This window comes from Octodon degus, unplaced genomic scaffold (assembly GCF_000260255.1).
Source record: "Octodon degus isolate 3935 unplaced genomic scaffold, OctDeg1.0 scaffold00275, whole genome shotgun sequence".
In the NCBI taxonomy this organism is placed as follows: domain Eukaryota; kingdom Metazoa; phylum Chordata; class Mammalia; order Rodentia; family Octodontidae; genus Octodon; species Octodon degus.
In genome coordinates this window covers 303455-319848 of record NW_004524851.1, presented here as the reverse complement: position 1 = coordinate 319848, position 16394 = coordinate 303455, and the positions used below count along the sequence as shown (strand labels likewise).

General features: G+C 54.8%; 1 protein-coding gene across 1 annotated transcript in view; it reads left to right on the top strand.

The window, feature by feature from the left end:
• Egfr (epidermal growth factor receptor) overlaps positions 1 to 16135 on the top strand; it is a 127501-nt gene extending 111366 nt beyond the window's left edge. Inside the window, exons 20-28 of the mRNA XM_023706917.1 lie at positions 2079 to 2264; positions 3433 to 3588; positions 4181 to 4256; positions 7021 to 7167; positions 10385 to 10482; positions 11123 to 11290; positions 11648 to 11695; positions 12535 to 12637; positions 13345 to 16135. Coding sequence (XP_023562685.1) covers positions 2079 to 2264; positions 3433 to 3588; positions 4181 to 4256; positions 7021 to 7167; positions 10385 to 10482; positions 11123 to 11290; positions 11648 to 11695; positions 12535 to 12637; positions 13345 to 13706 — 1344 coding nt within the window. The 3' untranslated portion in view covers positions 13707 to 16135. The remainder of the gene's footprint in view (positions 1 to 2078; positions 2265 to 3432; positions 3589 to 4180; positions 4257 to 7020; positions 7168 to 10384; positions 10483 to 11122; positions 11291 to 11647; positions 11696 to 12534; positions 12638 to 13344) is intronic.
• Positions 16136 to 16394: the final 259 nt, after the last annotated feature.

Below are 16394 nucleotides of genomic sequence, written 5' to 3'. Positions count from 1 at the left end.
CAGCACCCCGTAGCCAGCGGCCCTGCAGCTGTATCTTGGTTTGTGTGTGCAATGCTCTGGGACCCTTGGGGTCCTCTGCCACCCCTGGGTGGGCAGTGGGCTCCAGAGGAGGCAACTGGCCCGGGTTAGGAGCCCAGGCAGGCCTGTCCTGATGTGGAGAGGCGGGCCTCAGGTGTGTGCTACGACTGCGTCTTCTGCAGGCTCCCCGATACTGCACCTTGCAGGCAGAGGGAGGTTTGTTTTACCTCACAGTTTATAGAGGTCTCAGTCTACCAATCACCAGCACCAAGGCCGGGCAACATGCCACCAAGGCTGCCTCAGGAGAGCTGCTCATGTACCCCAGGACCGCCACCCCCTGCAGCAAGCTGGTTCTGCACCCCTAGGGCCCAGTGTCCTTCGTAGCCCCACCACGAGCATGCAGGCTTTAGAGGAACACCTAGACAGAAGTCCCAACCGCGGCCTCAGATGAGCCCTGTGCTGGCTCTACACAGTTCTCTGTAAACAAGAGAGCAACCCCAGAGGGAGTTTTTATGGTGCATGGTGTCCACAAGGATTTGACATCTGCTTGGCTCTTTCCTTTCTCTGAAATGGGGATTGAACTCAGGGCCTTCACACCAAGCTATATCTCCAGTCCCTTAGGACTTCTTTATTTCGACTCCAGGTACTCTAAAGCTGCCAAATTGCCCATCCTGGGCTGAAACTTGCCATGCTCCTGCCTCAGCCTTCCAAGGTGCTAGGATGACAGTATGCATGGCTTATTGTACTCCATAATATCAGTATGTTAATGTCAGTACTCTTGTAATACGAAAAAAAAAAGCGCTCATCCTACCTGGGAACAGATCCCAAACCCTCAGGAAAGTGTCCCGTTGTGTCGCACTGGGACCTGCAGCAATGTGTCACAGTGCTTGCCAGCAGACCCAGCTTGTTATGCACAAGTGCAGGCTGGCCTGAGCTCTTCTAAATCACGCAGACCCAGGTGCAGGAGGACGCACTCTGAGCAGAGGCTTGGACTTCAGTGGGAGCCCCAGGGTTCCTTCCCACAGTGTCCACTCCTGCATGTCCCCTGGGGGAGGCTGGCCTCTCAGAGCTCTCCCGTGCCCAAGGTGGCCTGCAAGAACTATGGGGCTTGCAAGGGTGTTGGATGCTGTGAGCACAGAGACCTCACAAGGAGGGGACAGCAAGAGCTTCCAGGAAGGGGAGGACCTGGGACCGGGGTGCAGCCTGTGCATGTGTCCTGGGTTCAGCCCCAGGCAGTGGGTGAATGAGTGTGGAGTAAGTGCGCAGCCGTGACCTGCATGGGCCCTCAGTGCCCCAGGCTCTCGGCCCTGCTGCGTGCCCACCTGGACCTACAGCCTGGTATCTGGCTCCCCCCACCTGGAGTACATTCTCCTGCAGTACTGAGGTCTCCTTTGCGTCCCAGTGGAGGTCACCACCTCCTTTCGATGGACAGGAGGCCCCTCTGTGAGTAGGACTGTGAACAATACAGCTGTCCAGGCTAAGAATGGCAGAATGGGACTAAACCAGGGTCTGTGTCACAGACCCCCACTTAGGCTGCAGCACAGCAGCCTGCGGAGAGGGGCATGGGGCAGTGTGCAGAGCGGCAAGGGTGCCCACTGGGAGGCTGTCTGCCACATGCACTTCAGAGCCATTGCTGGGATGCCCGAAGTGTATCCCATGACCCCAGGCCCCTTCGCCCACCTCAGGGCAGGCCAGGCTGCTCCTGAGCAGGAGTCTCATCCACTGCCCTGGCTGGGTAGCCCTGCCTGAGCTCTGAACTCTCGTGTGGCACCATGGCCCCCAGGCTGGAGCAGAGTGAGCCCTGCTGGGAGTCCTGGGCCTCTCCTTGGCTGTCACCACCTCAGGGCTCCCTGAGGAGCCACCCAGTGCGCAGACTCAGTGGCACCAAGGGACTCAGCTTCACCCAGCCCTGCTGGCTCCTCACCATGCAGGCCCCCCTCCCTGTGGCTCCCTGGCCTCCATGAGTCCCTTGCACCCCACACCATGTCCCTGGCCCTTTGCCCAGCATAGGCCTGTGTCCGCACCCCGTGGAGCCTCCTGACTTGTGTCCCTGCCTGCAGGAAGCCTACGTGATGGCCAGCGTGGACAACCCTCACGTGTGCCGCCTGCTGGGCATCTGCCTGACCTCCACCGTGCAGCTCGTCACGCAGCTCATGCCCTTCGGCTGCCTGCTGGAGTATGTGCGTGAGCACAGGGACAACATCGGGTCCCAGCACCTGCTCAACTGGTGTGTGCAGATTGCCAAGGTGAGGGGCCGATGGGCGGGCGGGCGGGCGAGCAGGAGGGGACCACAGGGGGAACAAGCAGCCTGCCTGGCCCGAGTGGCTGGCTCAGGGGACCCTCAGGGGTGCTCCTGTGGGGTGTGCTGTCCTTACTAACGGTCAGCTTGGGCTGATCGCTGTGTGCACAGAACCAGTACACACACACACACACACACACAGAGGCACAGATGGGTGTTGGAGCCTGGTGCACAAGTGTGTACAGGTTTGTCTTTCATGGTGCTGGGTACAATTTGAGTTCCTTATCCCCACCTGTCTGGGTTCTTCCCAGGAACACAGTAGTGGCTGGTGGGACAACAGTGTGGCTTCTCCTGGGATTAAGTGGGTAGCCAGGCTGGGATAGCAGGGTCAAGGGAGGCAAGGCTAGAATTGGGCAAAGACGAAGGGCTACCAGGGTGTGGGGGTCCCTGTTGCCAGGGGCTCCCCCAGGGTCCCCATGGCCAGCTCTGCAGAGCAGGTATGAGCCATCTGTGTCTTGTGGGTGGAAGGCATGAAGACACAGCAGATGTTTCAGTTTTTAGAAAATTATCACAGCCAAAAACACGTCACCATGAGCCCCCTCCAGACCTTCCCCTGGCTTTGAACACACCTGTCTCATCAGTCTTGCTGCAGCAGGCCTACAGGTCCAGTTCCTGTCTTTAGGAGGCATAATCAGCGCTGCTGAGCATGGGCCAGCAGCAAGGCTGCCCGCTCAACCCGGCGCCTGGCCTCGCCCACCCTTCACTCAGTCTGGCCCTGCGCATCTTCTGGCCTCTGCCCAAGCCTCATGGGCTTTGGGGCAGACAGGGCAGCACAACTGAAGCCTGGGATCAGTCAGCAAGGAGGACAGCAGAGCTGTGGCAGAAAGTGGCGGGAGTGGAGGGCTCAGGGACCATGAGGGCCATCCGTGGGGGCGTCTCCATTGTGATTTGTTTAACATGATCATGCACTGTACATTCCTATCATACCTTGTGGTAATGAGCATTCACCAGCAGCAAGCTTCTAAGTCCATGACCCAGAGCACAGAGACAGTAGAAGTCACCTTCACAGGGCAAAAGCAGCTCCGAGTGGGCATGCATGCAGTGTCCAGCTTGGGCTTGCGCATCCCCCTACTGCACGGGGTCAGGGAGCCCTCACCACAGCCCCTCTGTCTCAGGGCATGAACTACCTGGAGGACCGGCGCCTCGTGCACCGAGACCTGGCAGCCAGGAACGTCCTGGTAAAGACGCCACAGCACGTCAAGATCACGGACTTCGGGCTGGCCAAGCTGCTGGGCGCAGAGGAGAAGGAGTACCACGCCGAGGGGGGCAAGGTGAGGTTGCCACAGGGCGGCGTCCGGAGCCACCCACTGTGTGTGGCCAGGGCCTGCTGTGTGGGGAGTGTCTTTTGTCATCAGCGGAGCTTCAGCCCCACCTGCCCCTCTGCACGTAGCTGCTGGGAACTCCCTAGCACCTCTGGTCTGCTCTGGAGACTGCCTGGGAGGTTCCAGAGCTGTCTGCTGCTGGCTATGGGGTCCTGCACATCTCTGAGATGTGTAACTGTCACCAGCAGCAAAGGAAGCCAATCTTCTGCCCTGCCACAGCACCTGGGGTACACAGACACCCACCAAGCCCTCCTCCCCCCACTCTGGCTCTGGCTGCACCAGCTGCTCCTCTGTTGAGCTTCTGGTCTGCAGGGCTCCAGGAACCATCAACCCTGGGGCACTGTCCCCTGAAGACCCATCCAAATGTGGGGTGCTGCGCACCCCTGGGCTGGCCAGGACCCTTAGCACTGAATAGACCTGGCCCCATAGCCCCGGACATTCCTGGGCAGAGGAGTCACTTGCAGTCGGCCTGCTGTATTTAATGACTGCAAGAGAGGGACACTAATAGCTGCCTTCCCGCTTTATCTCCCGCCACCCCAAGGTGCCCATCAAGTGGATGGCTTTGGAATCAATTTTACACCGGATTTACACCCACCAGAGTGATGTCTGGAGCTACGGTGAGTCAAAGTCCTGATGCTAATGAATTTGTACTGCGGCGAGGCTGGCTTTTATTGTTCGTTAATTGACTTTATATGCTCTGACACACAAGTATTTTCTTTCAAGACAATGATTAACAGTAATGGAATAGCCGCCTCTGCCCATGAACCCTGAATTTCCAGAGCCATCAGAAAGCACGAGAAGTACCCAAGGCAGGAGAGGTCTGGGGCTGGGCCCAGGACCTGCTGAGCAGCCTGAGTGAGCTGGGAGCCTCATGCGGGAACAGAGGAGAGGCCCATAGAGGCGTCCTTAAGGTGCGGCACTGCAGCAGAAGGGGGCCTTCCCGGCGCTAGCGCCCAGCACCCTCACGGCACCCTGCCCTGAGACACAGTCACAGTCAGCCTTTGTCTCACCTCCCAGCACTAGGCTCTCTGATTCCTTGAAGCCACCGCAGAAAGTAGGAGGCGTGCTCCCACTCCTCTCAGTCAACCAGCCACAGCCCTTGTGTGGCAGTGGAGGAGCAGCAGTGGCAGCGGCAGCAGCAGGGAATCAGCCCAGTAGCTTCCCTGGGAGAGTTGCAGGCCAACACACAGGGACAGGTCGGGAGCACAAGGGCCAGCCATTCCTCAGAACGTCCCTGCAGCATCTTCAAGTCTCCTTTTTATTTGTCTTTCTCAGTATTTACTGACTTTCTAATTTCCAAAAACATATACATTGTAATTCTGTGTGGCTCTTTTCACTAGAGAAGGTTTTAAGCATGAGTTTTGGTGTATAATAGTCTTGCACACTGGAGAATCACGCACACATCACACACGACATCTCTGCCCTCTTCTTCCCACCCAAGGTCCCTTTCCTTCTTTGGTGACAAGATCTCCCTTTCACCTGTCACCTACTTCCACCCAGCTCTTTAAATCAGTTGTATTTTGAGTTTCTCACCTAAGAGAAACCAGGAGGCAGGAGCCCTCCACGCCTCGAGGAGCAGGAGGAGATACGGCTGCACCTCTGAGCTGAGCTCCCTCAGCAGCATGCAGGAGGGGTCACCGCTGTCCCCAACCTCGGCACTGCCCGCCACGCTTGGTCTGCATGTCTGCTCCCACCCCAGCCATTTCTCGGGTCCCCTGTGAGCCTGGCCACCAACTCTCCTCTGCTCTCAGGGCTCCACCAGGCTCTGACTGCTCTGGTCCCCAGCCCTTTGCTTCTCCCTATCTTCCGCCACACTCCTATCCATGCCACAGCAGTGTGACCCGTGTGTCCATCATCTTGTTGGAACTGCATTGCTCCTGATTAGCGACCCCATGGTCTCTGGCAGTCCACAAGAGATACTGACTGTGAGCCTGGAGCGGTGGTGCACACCTGTCATCCCTGCACTCAGGGAGGCTGAGGCGAGAGGGTCACAAGTTCCCACCCAGCCTGGGCAACTTAGAGACTTAAGAAAAACCTGCATCAAAATACAGAAATGTTTTAAAAAGCTGGGGATTGGGCCAGGGAGATGGCTCAGTGGAATACACACTTGCCTGGCAAGCTCAAAGGCCTGAGTTCAATCCCCAGTTCCGCAAAAAAAAAAAAAAAAAGTTGGGGATGTGGCTTAGTATAAGGGTCCTGGATTCAGTCTCCTTACTGCCAAAAGAATTATGATAAATTCTAACACCATGATGACCCAGTGTTTCACTAAAGAGCTGAAGACAAAGTTTACGGTATGCTGAGCGCCTTCACAGATCTGGAAACACCCTTCCACCGAGGACCCAGAGGGTGACGGGAAGAGACATGAGTCTGTTTTCTGGCCCCAGGACCCTGCCATCCCTCTCTCTGTGACCCTGTGCTGCGCACAGCAGTTCAGCTGTAGACTGGCCCCCGGCATCTGAGCCAGTCTGCAGTACAGTGAGTGTCCTGTTCCAAAGTGCTTGGAGAGACCGTGATCACTGCGCATGCTGGAAGTCTCGAAACACGCGCATAGACTTCACCAGGACCCAGGTCTCTTGGGCATCACTTTGAGCCTTCCAGACGTGGGGTTTTGAGCTCCTGCTCTCAAGCTGTAGCATGTGTCTGGAGGTCAAGTCTAGGATGTGTCCCTCACCTGTGGAAACTGGGCACCTCACCAGGTCCTGGGCCTGAGGTCTGGGGTCTGCTCAGGACTCAGGCCCTCCATGGCGGCCCCCAGCAGCAGCGCAGGACACTGCACTGCCCTTATGGACAGCAGGAGCTGAGGATAGTTGGGCTGTACACGCAGAACAGAGACTACGTTAGAGGAGCCCGAGATGAGAGCCGGCTGAACAGCTGGTTGGAGAAACATCCACGCTTCACCTTGGTTAAGCAAGTTGGTAGTCGACTGAATTTGAACCAAAAGATGAGAGGCTTTATCACGGGAACAGTAGCTTCTCATTTCTCTATTTAGAGCTTTTAGCTTGCAGACTTGTTTGGAATCCCTGTCCTTCTGACCCCATGAACACAGTCACTTGGGCAGGGGGAGAACCCCCACCACCATGGCGTTAACCAGACTCCTGCGGCTGAGTCCTCAGACTTGTCTGTTGTGCTATCACCGATGCTCCCACTTGTGGGTCAGGCATTCGCTATTCCTCCCAGGTGTGCTTTCTCACTGGACCTGCACAGCCATTGTTCCAGACAGCAGCTATGGTTTCCCATTCATTAGATGGGCAAGCTGAGGCTCCAGGAGTCAAGCAAGTTGCCTGGAGCTGTAGAAACAGATTTGTAAACACTGAGAACCACCCTGATGGGTGGTCACTGTGTCACTAGGTGACTACTCTCTCTGCTTGCTTCCTCCTCCAGGAGTCACTGTGTGGGAGCTGATGACTTTTGGGTCCAAGCCGTATGATGGGATCCCTGCCAGCGAGATCTCATCCATCCTAGAGAAAGGAGAGCGCCTGCCGCAGCCACCCATCTGCACCATCGATGTCTACATGATCATGGTCAAGTGTGAGTGCGGCCCGGCAGGAAGGACCCTCTGCTCTTGACCCCACCTCCAACAGCAAGGGCTTTGACTCATTTAGGGCAGGCACCCCAGCAGAACAGCTGTGAGCACCTGCCTGCATTCTTCAATAAGTGCCCACTGGCCCCCGTGAGCTGCAAGATCCACATTCGCTTGTGTTCACAGCAAACACTGAGACCCAGTCCTCTCAAGCCCCTGCACGAGTACTCTGTTCTGCAGGCTGCTTGGAGAGCTGTGGAGCAGTGACTGGTGGGACAGGATGTTGTACAATCCTGACAGTGAGGCTGGCAGAGCCAACCATCCTGCTTTGGATGAACAAAGTGGGATGTTTCTGCAGGTCCTCTGCAGGACAGATGTAAACACCCCCAGTGGAGGACGTGAGCTATTGGCACTGCTTTTCTACTAGACTCAGTTGAGCGGGGTGACAGGCAGGACAGACCCCAGTCCTGTGAGTGGGAGCCAGCGCCCTCCTGAGCCTTACAGTGTGAGCTAACCCAGCTCTGCCCTGGTGTCAGCTGAGCTGCTGGGATGCAGAGAGATCACATGCTTTGTCCAGGGTCACATAATATCCAGCTGAAAAAAGCTCGATGCCTCTGGGGAGAGAGCAGGGTCTCTGGAGAGGCCAAGGAAGCCAGGACAGCTACCCTCCAGCGCACAGGGTTGGGACACAGGTCCTCGTGTGCCCAGTGCACTGAGGCTGTGAGCGGGAACACTAGCACTGGCACCCTGAGTTCGACCCCCAGCTCTGCAGAGCAAGTAATGTACAAGCAGAGGTGGAGGTAGCTGGGTCCAGCCTCTTTACAAGGTGCTGCCTGGGTGTGGGATGCGGAGACACCACACACACACACACACACACACACACACACACACACACACACACACCAACAGGGCAGACTCCAGCTTCCAGTGCTGTGCTGCTCCTTCGGATCCGATCTGGCTCATGGCCACCAAGGGAGACAGGAAGTGAGGGTGGGAAGCTTGGGCCCAAAGGCAGGCCAGCCACTGTGATCACAAAGCAGCTGCACGTGTGACATGGCTCGTCACAGGGGATGCTGGGAAGAGCAGGAGCCGGCCTGGGGTGAGTGGGCTGCTCTGACCCAGACATCACTGCCTGAGCTCTGTGACAGCAGGCAGTGCAGGGGCCCGAGCCAAAGGCCCCCTCGAAGGTTGAGTTCCCCGTTGTGGACTTGTGCAGCAGCACTGCACAGAAGTACTTTCTTCTCAGAGGGACGACAACTTCTTTTTTCCTTTTTGGGAGTTATTAGCACCTACTAATTGCGTGAACCTGCAGAATTTACTGGGTTGTTTCTGATGCACACGCGTCGTGCAGTGATCGCCCCACCCACCCTTCTCTGCATGACCTTCCCCCTGCTCCACCTTCCCCGTCCCAGAAGTCTCTGACCCTTCCCTCACCCTCCACCACATCCTGAGCCCACCACTCCATTCTCATTTACACGAGGCCGACTCGCTGATTTCCACAAACCACAAGGAAGTGTGCTTCCCGTCTGTGCCTGCTCCTCACTCGATGTAACGATCTCCAGCTCTGTGCCCGGCTGGCTGCAATGAGCAGGCGTTCACCTACTTCTACTGGAAGTCCACCACATTGCTTCATCCACTCATCCAGCAAGGACACCTGGGGTGTTCTGCATTTGGCTATAGATTTTGTATCCTTCAGGTGTGAGCCCAGTTATAGACTGCTGGGTCCCATTCTAGCTTAGTTTTTGAGGAGTCTTCATCTTGGCTTCCACGTGGCTGTCCTAATTTACTATCCCACCCATGACCCTGAAAACCTCCTCTTCTCCACAACCTGACCAGGAATTAAATCCTTGAATTGCACACAAGTTCAACTGACCTCCTCTTCTCCTGTCCTGTCTTTGAGATACAAGCCATTCTAGCAGAGAAGATGTCCATTTCTCTAATGATTAATGAAACTCAGCATTTTTCATATATTTGTGTAAATATGTTTCTTGGGAAATGTTTGGTTCTTTGCCCATTTTTTACCTGAGTTGTTTATTTTGTAGGGTTTTACGTGTGTGCAGCTTTCAGGATCTGACTCTTTGTTGGTTGCACTATCTGCAAATACTTTCCTTCTTCAGTCAACTGACTCTTGTTGATTGTCACTGTTCTGCTGTTGGTGTTCTGCTGCTGCTGTTTTTCTTTTAGCTTGATGTCTTCCTATTTATTATTTTAGCTTTATTCTCCAATAGTGAGGATTAAAGCCGAGGCCTTTGCACCAAGTTATACCCCAACCCATTTTATTCATTTTGAGACAAGGTCATACTAAGTTCTTTGAGCTGGGCTCAAACTTGGAGTTCTTCCATCTCAGCCTCCGACAGTACTAGGATTATATATTTTTACTTTTGTTTCCTGTTTCAAGGGTCATAATTTTAACACTGTTGGCTACACTAGTGTCTTAAAAACCTTGCATTATAGTTTCTTGAAGTAATTTCAGTTTTTTACACCTAAGTTTTAGAGTTTTAACCCATGTTGAGTTGAATTTGTGTGCAATTCAAAGATTTAATTCCTGTCTTCTGCACATCTTGCCTGTGCTGTTTATGGAAGAGATTGTTTTCTCCCCAGTGTGTGTTCCTGGTGGCTCCGTCACAAATCAGCAGTTGTGTAAGCGTAAGCACCTGGGCTTTCAGTCCTGGTCACTGGGGCTGTGTTTGCTCTTACACCTGCTGTGCTGTTTCAGTAACCATGACCGTGTGGTGTATTGTGAAATCAGGACGTAATGCTGCTGGACTGTGTTTGTTTGCTTGCTTGCTTGCCCTCCTCAGGAGTGCTTTGGCTGCTCTGGGACTTCTGTGACATAAATGCTGCCTTTAAGAAATCTTCTTAGCTACTTTTTCACAGCTGGGACAAAGTACACAACGCATGCAGCTTAAAGAGAAGAGGTTTACCTGAGCTCACAGTTAGTAGGGGTCAGTCCATGGCCACGCAGCGCAGCAGGGCAGAGCAGGTATGCTCACGGCGTGCTGGCAGAGGCAGGAGAGAAGGGAGCTGTGGGGAGGGACTTGGACCTCCAGGGCACTTCTACTGGAAGCCCCCTTCTGGCCAGGTCATCTTTTCTTGCCCCACAATCCAATCACTGTGACCACACAGGGCTCTTGGAGGGCATCCGGATATAAAGCATGGCAAGCGCCATCTTTATCACTTCTTCCAGGTTCTCACTGCTCTCCTTCTCGCTCGCTCCCTTCTCAGGCTGGATGATAGATGCAGACAGCCGCCCAAAGTTCCGAGAGCTGATTGTGGAGTTCTCCAAAATGGCCCGAGACCCCCAGCGCTACCTTGTCATTCAGGTACCAGGCAGAACTTGCGTGTCCCCTCTGTTGGGCACCACGTCACCGCGCCCCACCCTTAGCCTGTGTCCTCCATCACTTTATCAAACTCCACGGTGCTTGGCTCCATAGGTGGGGTGGTGGCACTGGTCCCACCAACTCTGCTAGGGGCCACGGCCAGTCTCAGCCAAGGCACAGACACACGCAGTGGGGAGCAGTGGTACACCGCAGAGTGCTGTAGGGCTTGTGTCACAGCCACTCTGGAAACAAGTCTGGTCAGTCCCAGCACTCAGGAGGCCGAGGCAAGAGGGCCTCTGTGAGTTCAAGGCCAGCATGGGCCACATAAGCAAGTCCAAGGTCAGCCTGCACTACACAATGAGACTCCTTCTCAAGAAAACAAAAATATCAAGACGCAGTACAGTGCAGTAGAAATGTGCCACGTGTGATGACAGCCGCAGTCCCCACACTCTGAGAGGCAGGACCGGAGGACAAGCACCAGCTCAAACCCAGCCTGGGCGTTAGCTCCCTCAGGAGGCTGTCTGTGACTGCGAAGCACTCTGAACATGCTGGCACAGTAGAAAGGCTGAGCACAGAGCCCCTCAGGTATGGCTGGGAAGCAGAGGGCAGCCCAGGCCTGGCTAACTGTCACCTCTCTGCACAGGGGGATGAGCGGATGCACTTGCCGAGCCCCACAGACTCCAATTTCTACCGTGCCCTGATGGACGAGGAGGACATGGAGGACGTCGTGGATGCCGACGAGTACCTCATTCCACAGCAGGGCTTCTTCAGCAGCCCGTCCACCTCCCGGACTCCCCTCCTGAGCTCTCTGGTAAAAAACCTCCCAACCTGCCCTCCCCTCCCTCCTGCTGTCTCATGTTTTGAACACATCAGCTTTTGAGAAAATGACAACCTAGATCTAGTGAAACTCACATAATGAGAAAGAAGTAAAATTTTAACTGAACAGTAAAGCCAAAATCAAAAACAATCAAGCACGGGCACCAATGGCTCTGTGCGCCATATCCACTGGACTACCCTGCCCTGCTGGGGTCACTGGGAAATCAGCCAGGCTGCCTTCCTGGGAAGAGCATGCCAGTCAGGCACATCCCCGCCCCACCCATGGGTGCCCCCCGCCGTGTCTCGAGGTGTGGGTCCCCAGTGTCCCTCAAGGCCTCTGTTTCTCTTTCAGAGTGCGAACAGCAACAACTCCACTGGAGCTTGCGTGCCTAGAAATGGGGTAGGTGACACAGGCCACAGAGCAGAGTTGCGCAGCCACACCGCACCTGTGCAGCCCTGCCACGCATGCAAGGCCTCCGTCCAGGCTCAGATCCCTCATGCTTTGTCCTGCTTCCTTTTCCTCCAGCATGGCTCCCTTCCTGCGCATGCTGTGGCTGGCAGTCAGCGGCCACATGTCACACTGCCATTCAGTGTGGCACCTGGACCATAGGTCAGCGTCAGCCCATGGCTTGCTTGTTAGAGACATCAACTCTCAGCCAGGCATGGCGGCGCAGCCCTGTAAGCCCAGTGCCCTGGGGGGCAGGGGCAAGATGATCACCCCTGTGAGTCCAGCACCCTAGGAGGCCGAGGCAGGAGAATCACAGGTTCAAGCCAAGCCTGAACAACTTAATGAGGCCCTGTCTCCAAATAAAAAACAAAAAGGCTGAGGGTGTAGCTCAGTGCCAGGCCCTGAGGGTGACGCCTGTACCACAAGAGAAAGGGCACTGTAGATCCTCAGCCCCCAGCCCAACCTGCTGAACCAGGGTCTTCGGAGGAACCATCAGCCTGTTTCCTCCAGCTGTCGGCAGGTGCTGGGCATGGAGCATTTGAGACTTCCATGTGGCACTGAAGCTTGAAAGTTAACTAAGGTGCAGAAGGAGCTACACATGGCTCCTTGTGCATGTGATGTGTGCATGGCTGTTGGCACGTCCACGGCAGAGCACCTCCAGCACTGGGGGTCCCCACCCTTGGGTCTGCCCCAGCCCCCAGCCTGAGTCTCCGGCAGTCCAGGGGGTGCTTATCCCCAGTGAGGTGAGGGACGGTGCCAGCATCACCTTGCCTGCCTCCCCACCCCCACAGAGCTGCCCTGTCAGGGGTGACGGCTTCCTACAGCGCTACAGCTCAGACCCCACTGGCGCCCTGGCCGAGGACAGCCTGGATGACGCCTTCCTTCCTGCACCCGGTGAGTGGTGGCCTGGAAAACCATTGGCCCACAGCCTCCCTCCCTGGGCTGTCATGGTAGTGGGGCAAACTCCAGGCCCATTGGGAGGAAGAAGCAGCTAAATCTGAAAGGTGGAGCGCGTGAGGCCTGGGTGTGGGTTTGGGCTTTGCAGCTGTTTGCTGTAGGTTTGTTTTAGAAATAGGAGTTTTGAGGGGTTTTTTTGCTCCAAATGCCTTCAGGGCAGGTTTGGCTGGCTTGAGTTATGGAGATCGAATCACAGCAACCTGAGCCTGACTGCTTTGTTGAAGCAGCCACTTAAAGAGCTGAGCTAAGAGGCAGGCCTCCTTGTTTTAGAAATAGATCCACAGATTTTCTGGAGTTTCAAGCAAACAACAAGGACAACTCCATATATATGCATGTGTTCCTGTACATACACCATGCGTGAATATGTGTTTGTGTAGGGGCTGCAGGTGTGCACATATGACAGACGTTCATGTCCTCTCACCTGGCTCTGTGCTCGGTCTGAGAAATACATGTTTTCCCGATCTAAACTTTAGCTCCAGACATTTCCAAGCTGTGCACTTGTGCTCCTGCACACACACATGCAGGCAGTCCTCTGAGAACTTGTGCAAGGTGTTCATGGGTCCATGGTGACCCCAGAATTCTGCCCTGGGGTCCTGGGGCAGGACTCTGCAGCTGATCTTGCCTGGTCCTCTTTTCAATTTCAGAATACATAAACCAGTCCTTCCCCCAAAGACCTGCAGGCTCCGTGCAGAACCCCATCTATCACAATCAGCCCCTGCACGCCACTCCCAGCCAAGACCCCCACTACCAGAACCCCCACAGCCATGCTGTGGGCAACCCCGAGTATCTCAACACCTCGCGGCCAGCCGGTGTCAGCAGCACCTGTGACGGCCCCACCCCCTGGACCCAGAAGGGCAACCATCAAATAAGCCTGGACAACCCGGACTACCAGCAGGACTTCTTTCCCAAGGAAGCCAAGCCCAACGGCATCTTTAAGGGGCCCACGGCTGCAAATGCAGAATACCTGCGGGTGGCCCCACCAAGCAGGGAGTTCATCGGAGCGTGATGGTGGAGTGCAGCCACTCCAAGGGTCAGCCTCTTCAGTCATCCAGGACCAAGCCTCGAAGCTGCTCCACCTGGCCATGCCCTGCCCAGCGAAGATGTGGACCGGAGTGGTTCATAAGCAGCTGTCCCTGCCTGTCAGCCAGAAGTCCTCCACCTCAGATGGGCTGAGGAGGCTGCAGGTACATTCCTCTGACTCCAAACTGTGAAGTTTCCACAAAATGCACTGGGCAAGAGTGCTGGCATTTGAGCGGCAGTTTACCTTTTGGTGAGGTACATTAGAAAAAGAATAAAGATACATAGGAGTGTGACCCGTTGGGGGTCTTTGGGATTTCTGGATGCCGTGCCTGGTTTTGAGTTGATGGGCCCAAGGAGGAAGCCCCTGCACCTGCTGCGCTGAGGCCAGCCAGGCCAGCTGTGACCAGGGAGCCTGGGCCTCAAGCCTTCCAGCCACCACTGTATTCCACTTTTGGAACCAAGGAGGCCAGGTTACCAGGGAGCCCTGCATGTCCTTGGCAGGTTTGCTTGGCGCTGACTCAAATTATGGCAGGTACCTGGGACGAGCCACCTGGTTCCTTCGTGGGAGAAGAGGCCGAAGGAAGGGTTAGAATGCGCCGTCAGACTCACACTTGCACGAACGTCACCCTGGTACGACCCCATCAGCGCACAGTGTTTCCTGACTATGAGTATTAGCCGTGTCTGTTTCCCATTCTGTTGTTTTGTAACTCCTGCACTTTCCCTGTCTTGGTGCCACGAAGTCGGCAGACGCAGACGGTACACCCACGAATAGCTCAGATTCTGTATTTGGTCCACTAATGTTCAGACCAATCATCTATAATTAAGACAAAGAAATTGCAAGAGTTCACCCAAGAAACAAGAGTCAGATTTCTTTCTTATTTTTGGCAGTACCAGGACCTGAATCTGGCACTCTCGCCACGCTGCATCCCCAGCACCATTTTATTTTTCAATTTGAGATAGCGTCTTGAGAAGAGCCCCAGCTGGGCTGGAACCTGCAGTTCTCCTGCCTCAGCTTCCCAGAGTGCTGGGATTACAGGTGTGCACCAGAGCAGCCAAATTTGAGTCTCAGATGAAATGTTCAAGTCCTTTGGGTGAATTTCATGAGATTACAAAACCCTGCTCTGAAAACTCACTTTGCCTACACCCTTCTCCAAGCACAAAGTTCTAGGCCACTCACGGAGACAATCTTTTCATTCTTCCTTAAAATATTTGCTGGAAGGATGCGCATCCTCCTCGGCAGCTGCCCCAGGTGCCCTCTGTCTGTGCACTTGGTGAGAAAGCGTCAATGTCTAAGGCACCAGGCAAGAGCTGACAGCCTTGGTGGGTGCACCACACCAATGTCCAACAGGCAGTGTGAGGAAGCTAGACTTGAAATGGACAACAGTATTTTCACGCAACGATGGGAGCTTGAAGGGGGCAGTCCTTCTAGAAGAATTTCCCTACAATTGGAGGATCCACTAGTTAAGTTTTTCACACTTAGTCAACATCTACCCCTTCTACTTTAGCAGGGAAAAATCCCTAACTGTAAGAAATTCATGAGGTAACAAGGAAAATGGGTTAATAGCTACTAACTGTAGAACACGCAGACGGCCGCGACCCTGAGAGACACAGCAGGCAGGGTGTGTTCTGCCTGTGGAGCGGGCCTGCAGAGGAGTAGGGCCTCACGGCTGAGTGTGACCCCAGCAGCAGGGAGCCTGGCCCTGTGGGACAAGACTGCCCTGAGCCCCTGAGCCCGCGGGCCGCCCCCTGTGGGATACAGCTCAGCTCTCATCCTGAACAGTGAGGACGGAACACTGTTTCTCAAATCTGAGACTTCAAAGCCCCGTCTCTATGGATTCACCACTGAAGGTAATGAACGAGTCTGCACAGGGTTAGGAAGTGAAGGACTCGAGGTCTTCTCTCTTACTCCCAAGAGGCACTAAGGAGGGAGAGTTAGGCTCGAGCCAGCCCCGTTGTGGCCATGAAGCCCTAGTATTTTTGTACTTTGAAATGCTCTCCTATAACACAATAAAATAGTCAAGACTGCTCAAGCTTGCTTTTCCTCTCCGTTATATTTCAGTCTTCCTGCACAAAGCTTTGTTGCTATTAATCTTGAGATTGTATTTTCCCACCCTCCCCTCTGCCTGTCCGGAGGCATGGCCAAGGGGCTGTGCAGCCTGAAGCTCCTCCAGGGGCCAGGACCACTGTGCTTGCCTGTCACAGCCCTGACTCTGCCCTGCCACCCTTCCTCAGAAACAGCAGTGCCTGCGGCCGTCGAGAGCACCCATCTGTCATCTGTTCCCGCGTCAGTTCCCTGCTGCTGGGGTCGCATCCTGCCTCGGGACTGCTCTCCGGGAGCACAGTTGGGAGTGAGCATTTTTGCTGGACTAAGCCTCACATAACTAAGCAGTCTCTATCATTCTGCTCCCCGCAAAAGCACCTTGGCACCTTGCGGCTTGAAAGAGAGCTGAGGGGGCCGAGGAGATGGCTCAGTGGAATAAGCACTTCCCTGGCAAGCACAAGGGCCTGAGTTCAATCCCTGGTTCTGAAAAAAAAAAAAAAAGAAAGAAAGAAAGAAAGAAAGAAAGAAAGAAAGAAAGAAAGAAAGAAAGAAAGAAAGAAAGAAAGAGAGCTGACTCTTTCACACTCGCAGTCTGCTGGGGCGAGGCTGTCTCTGCTTTCTAAATGGGAGCTG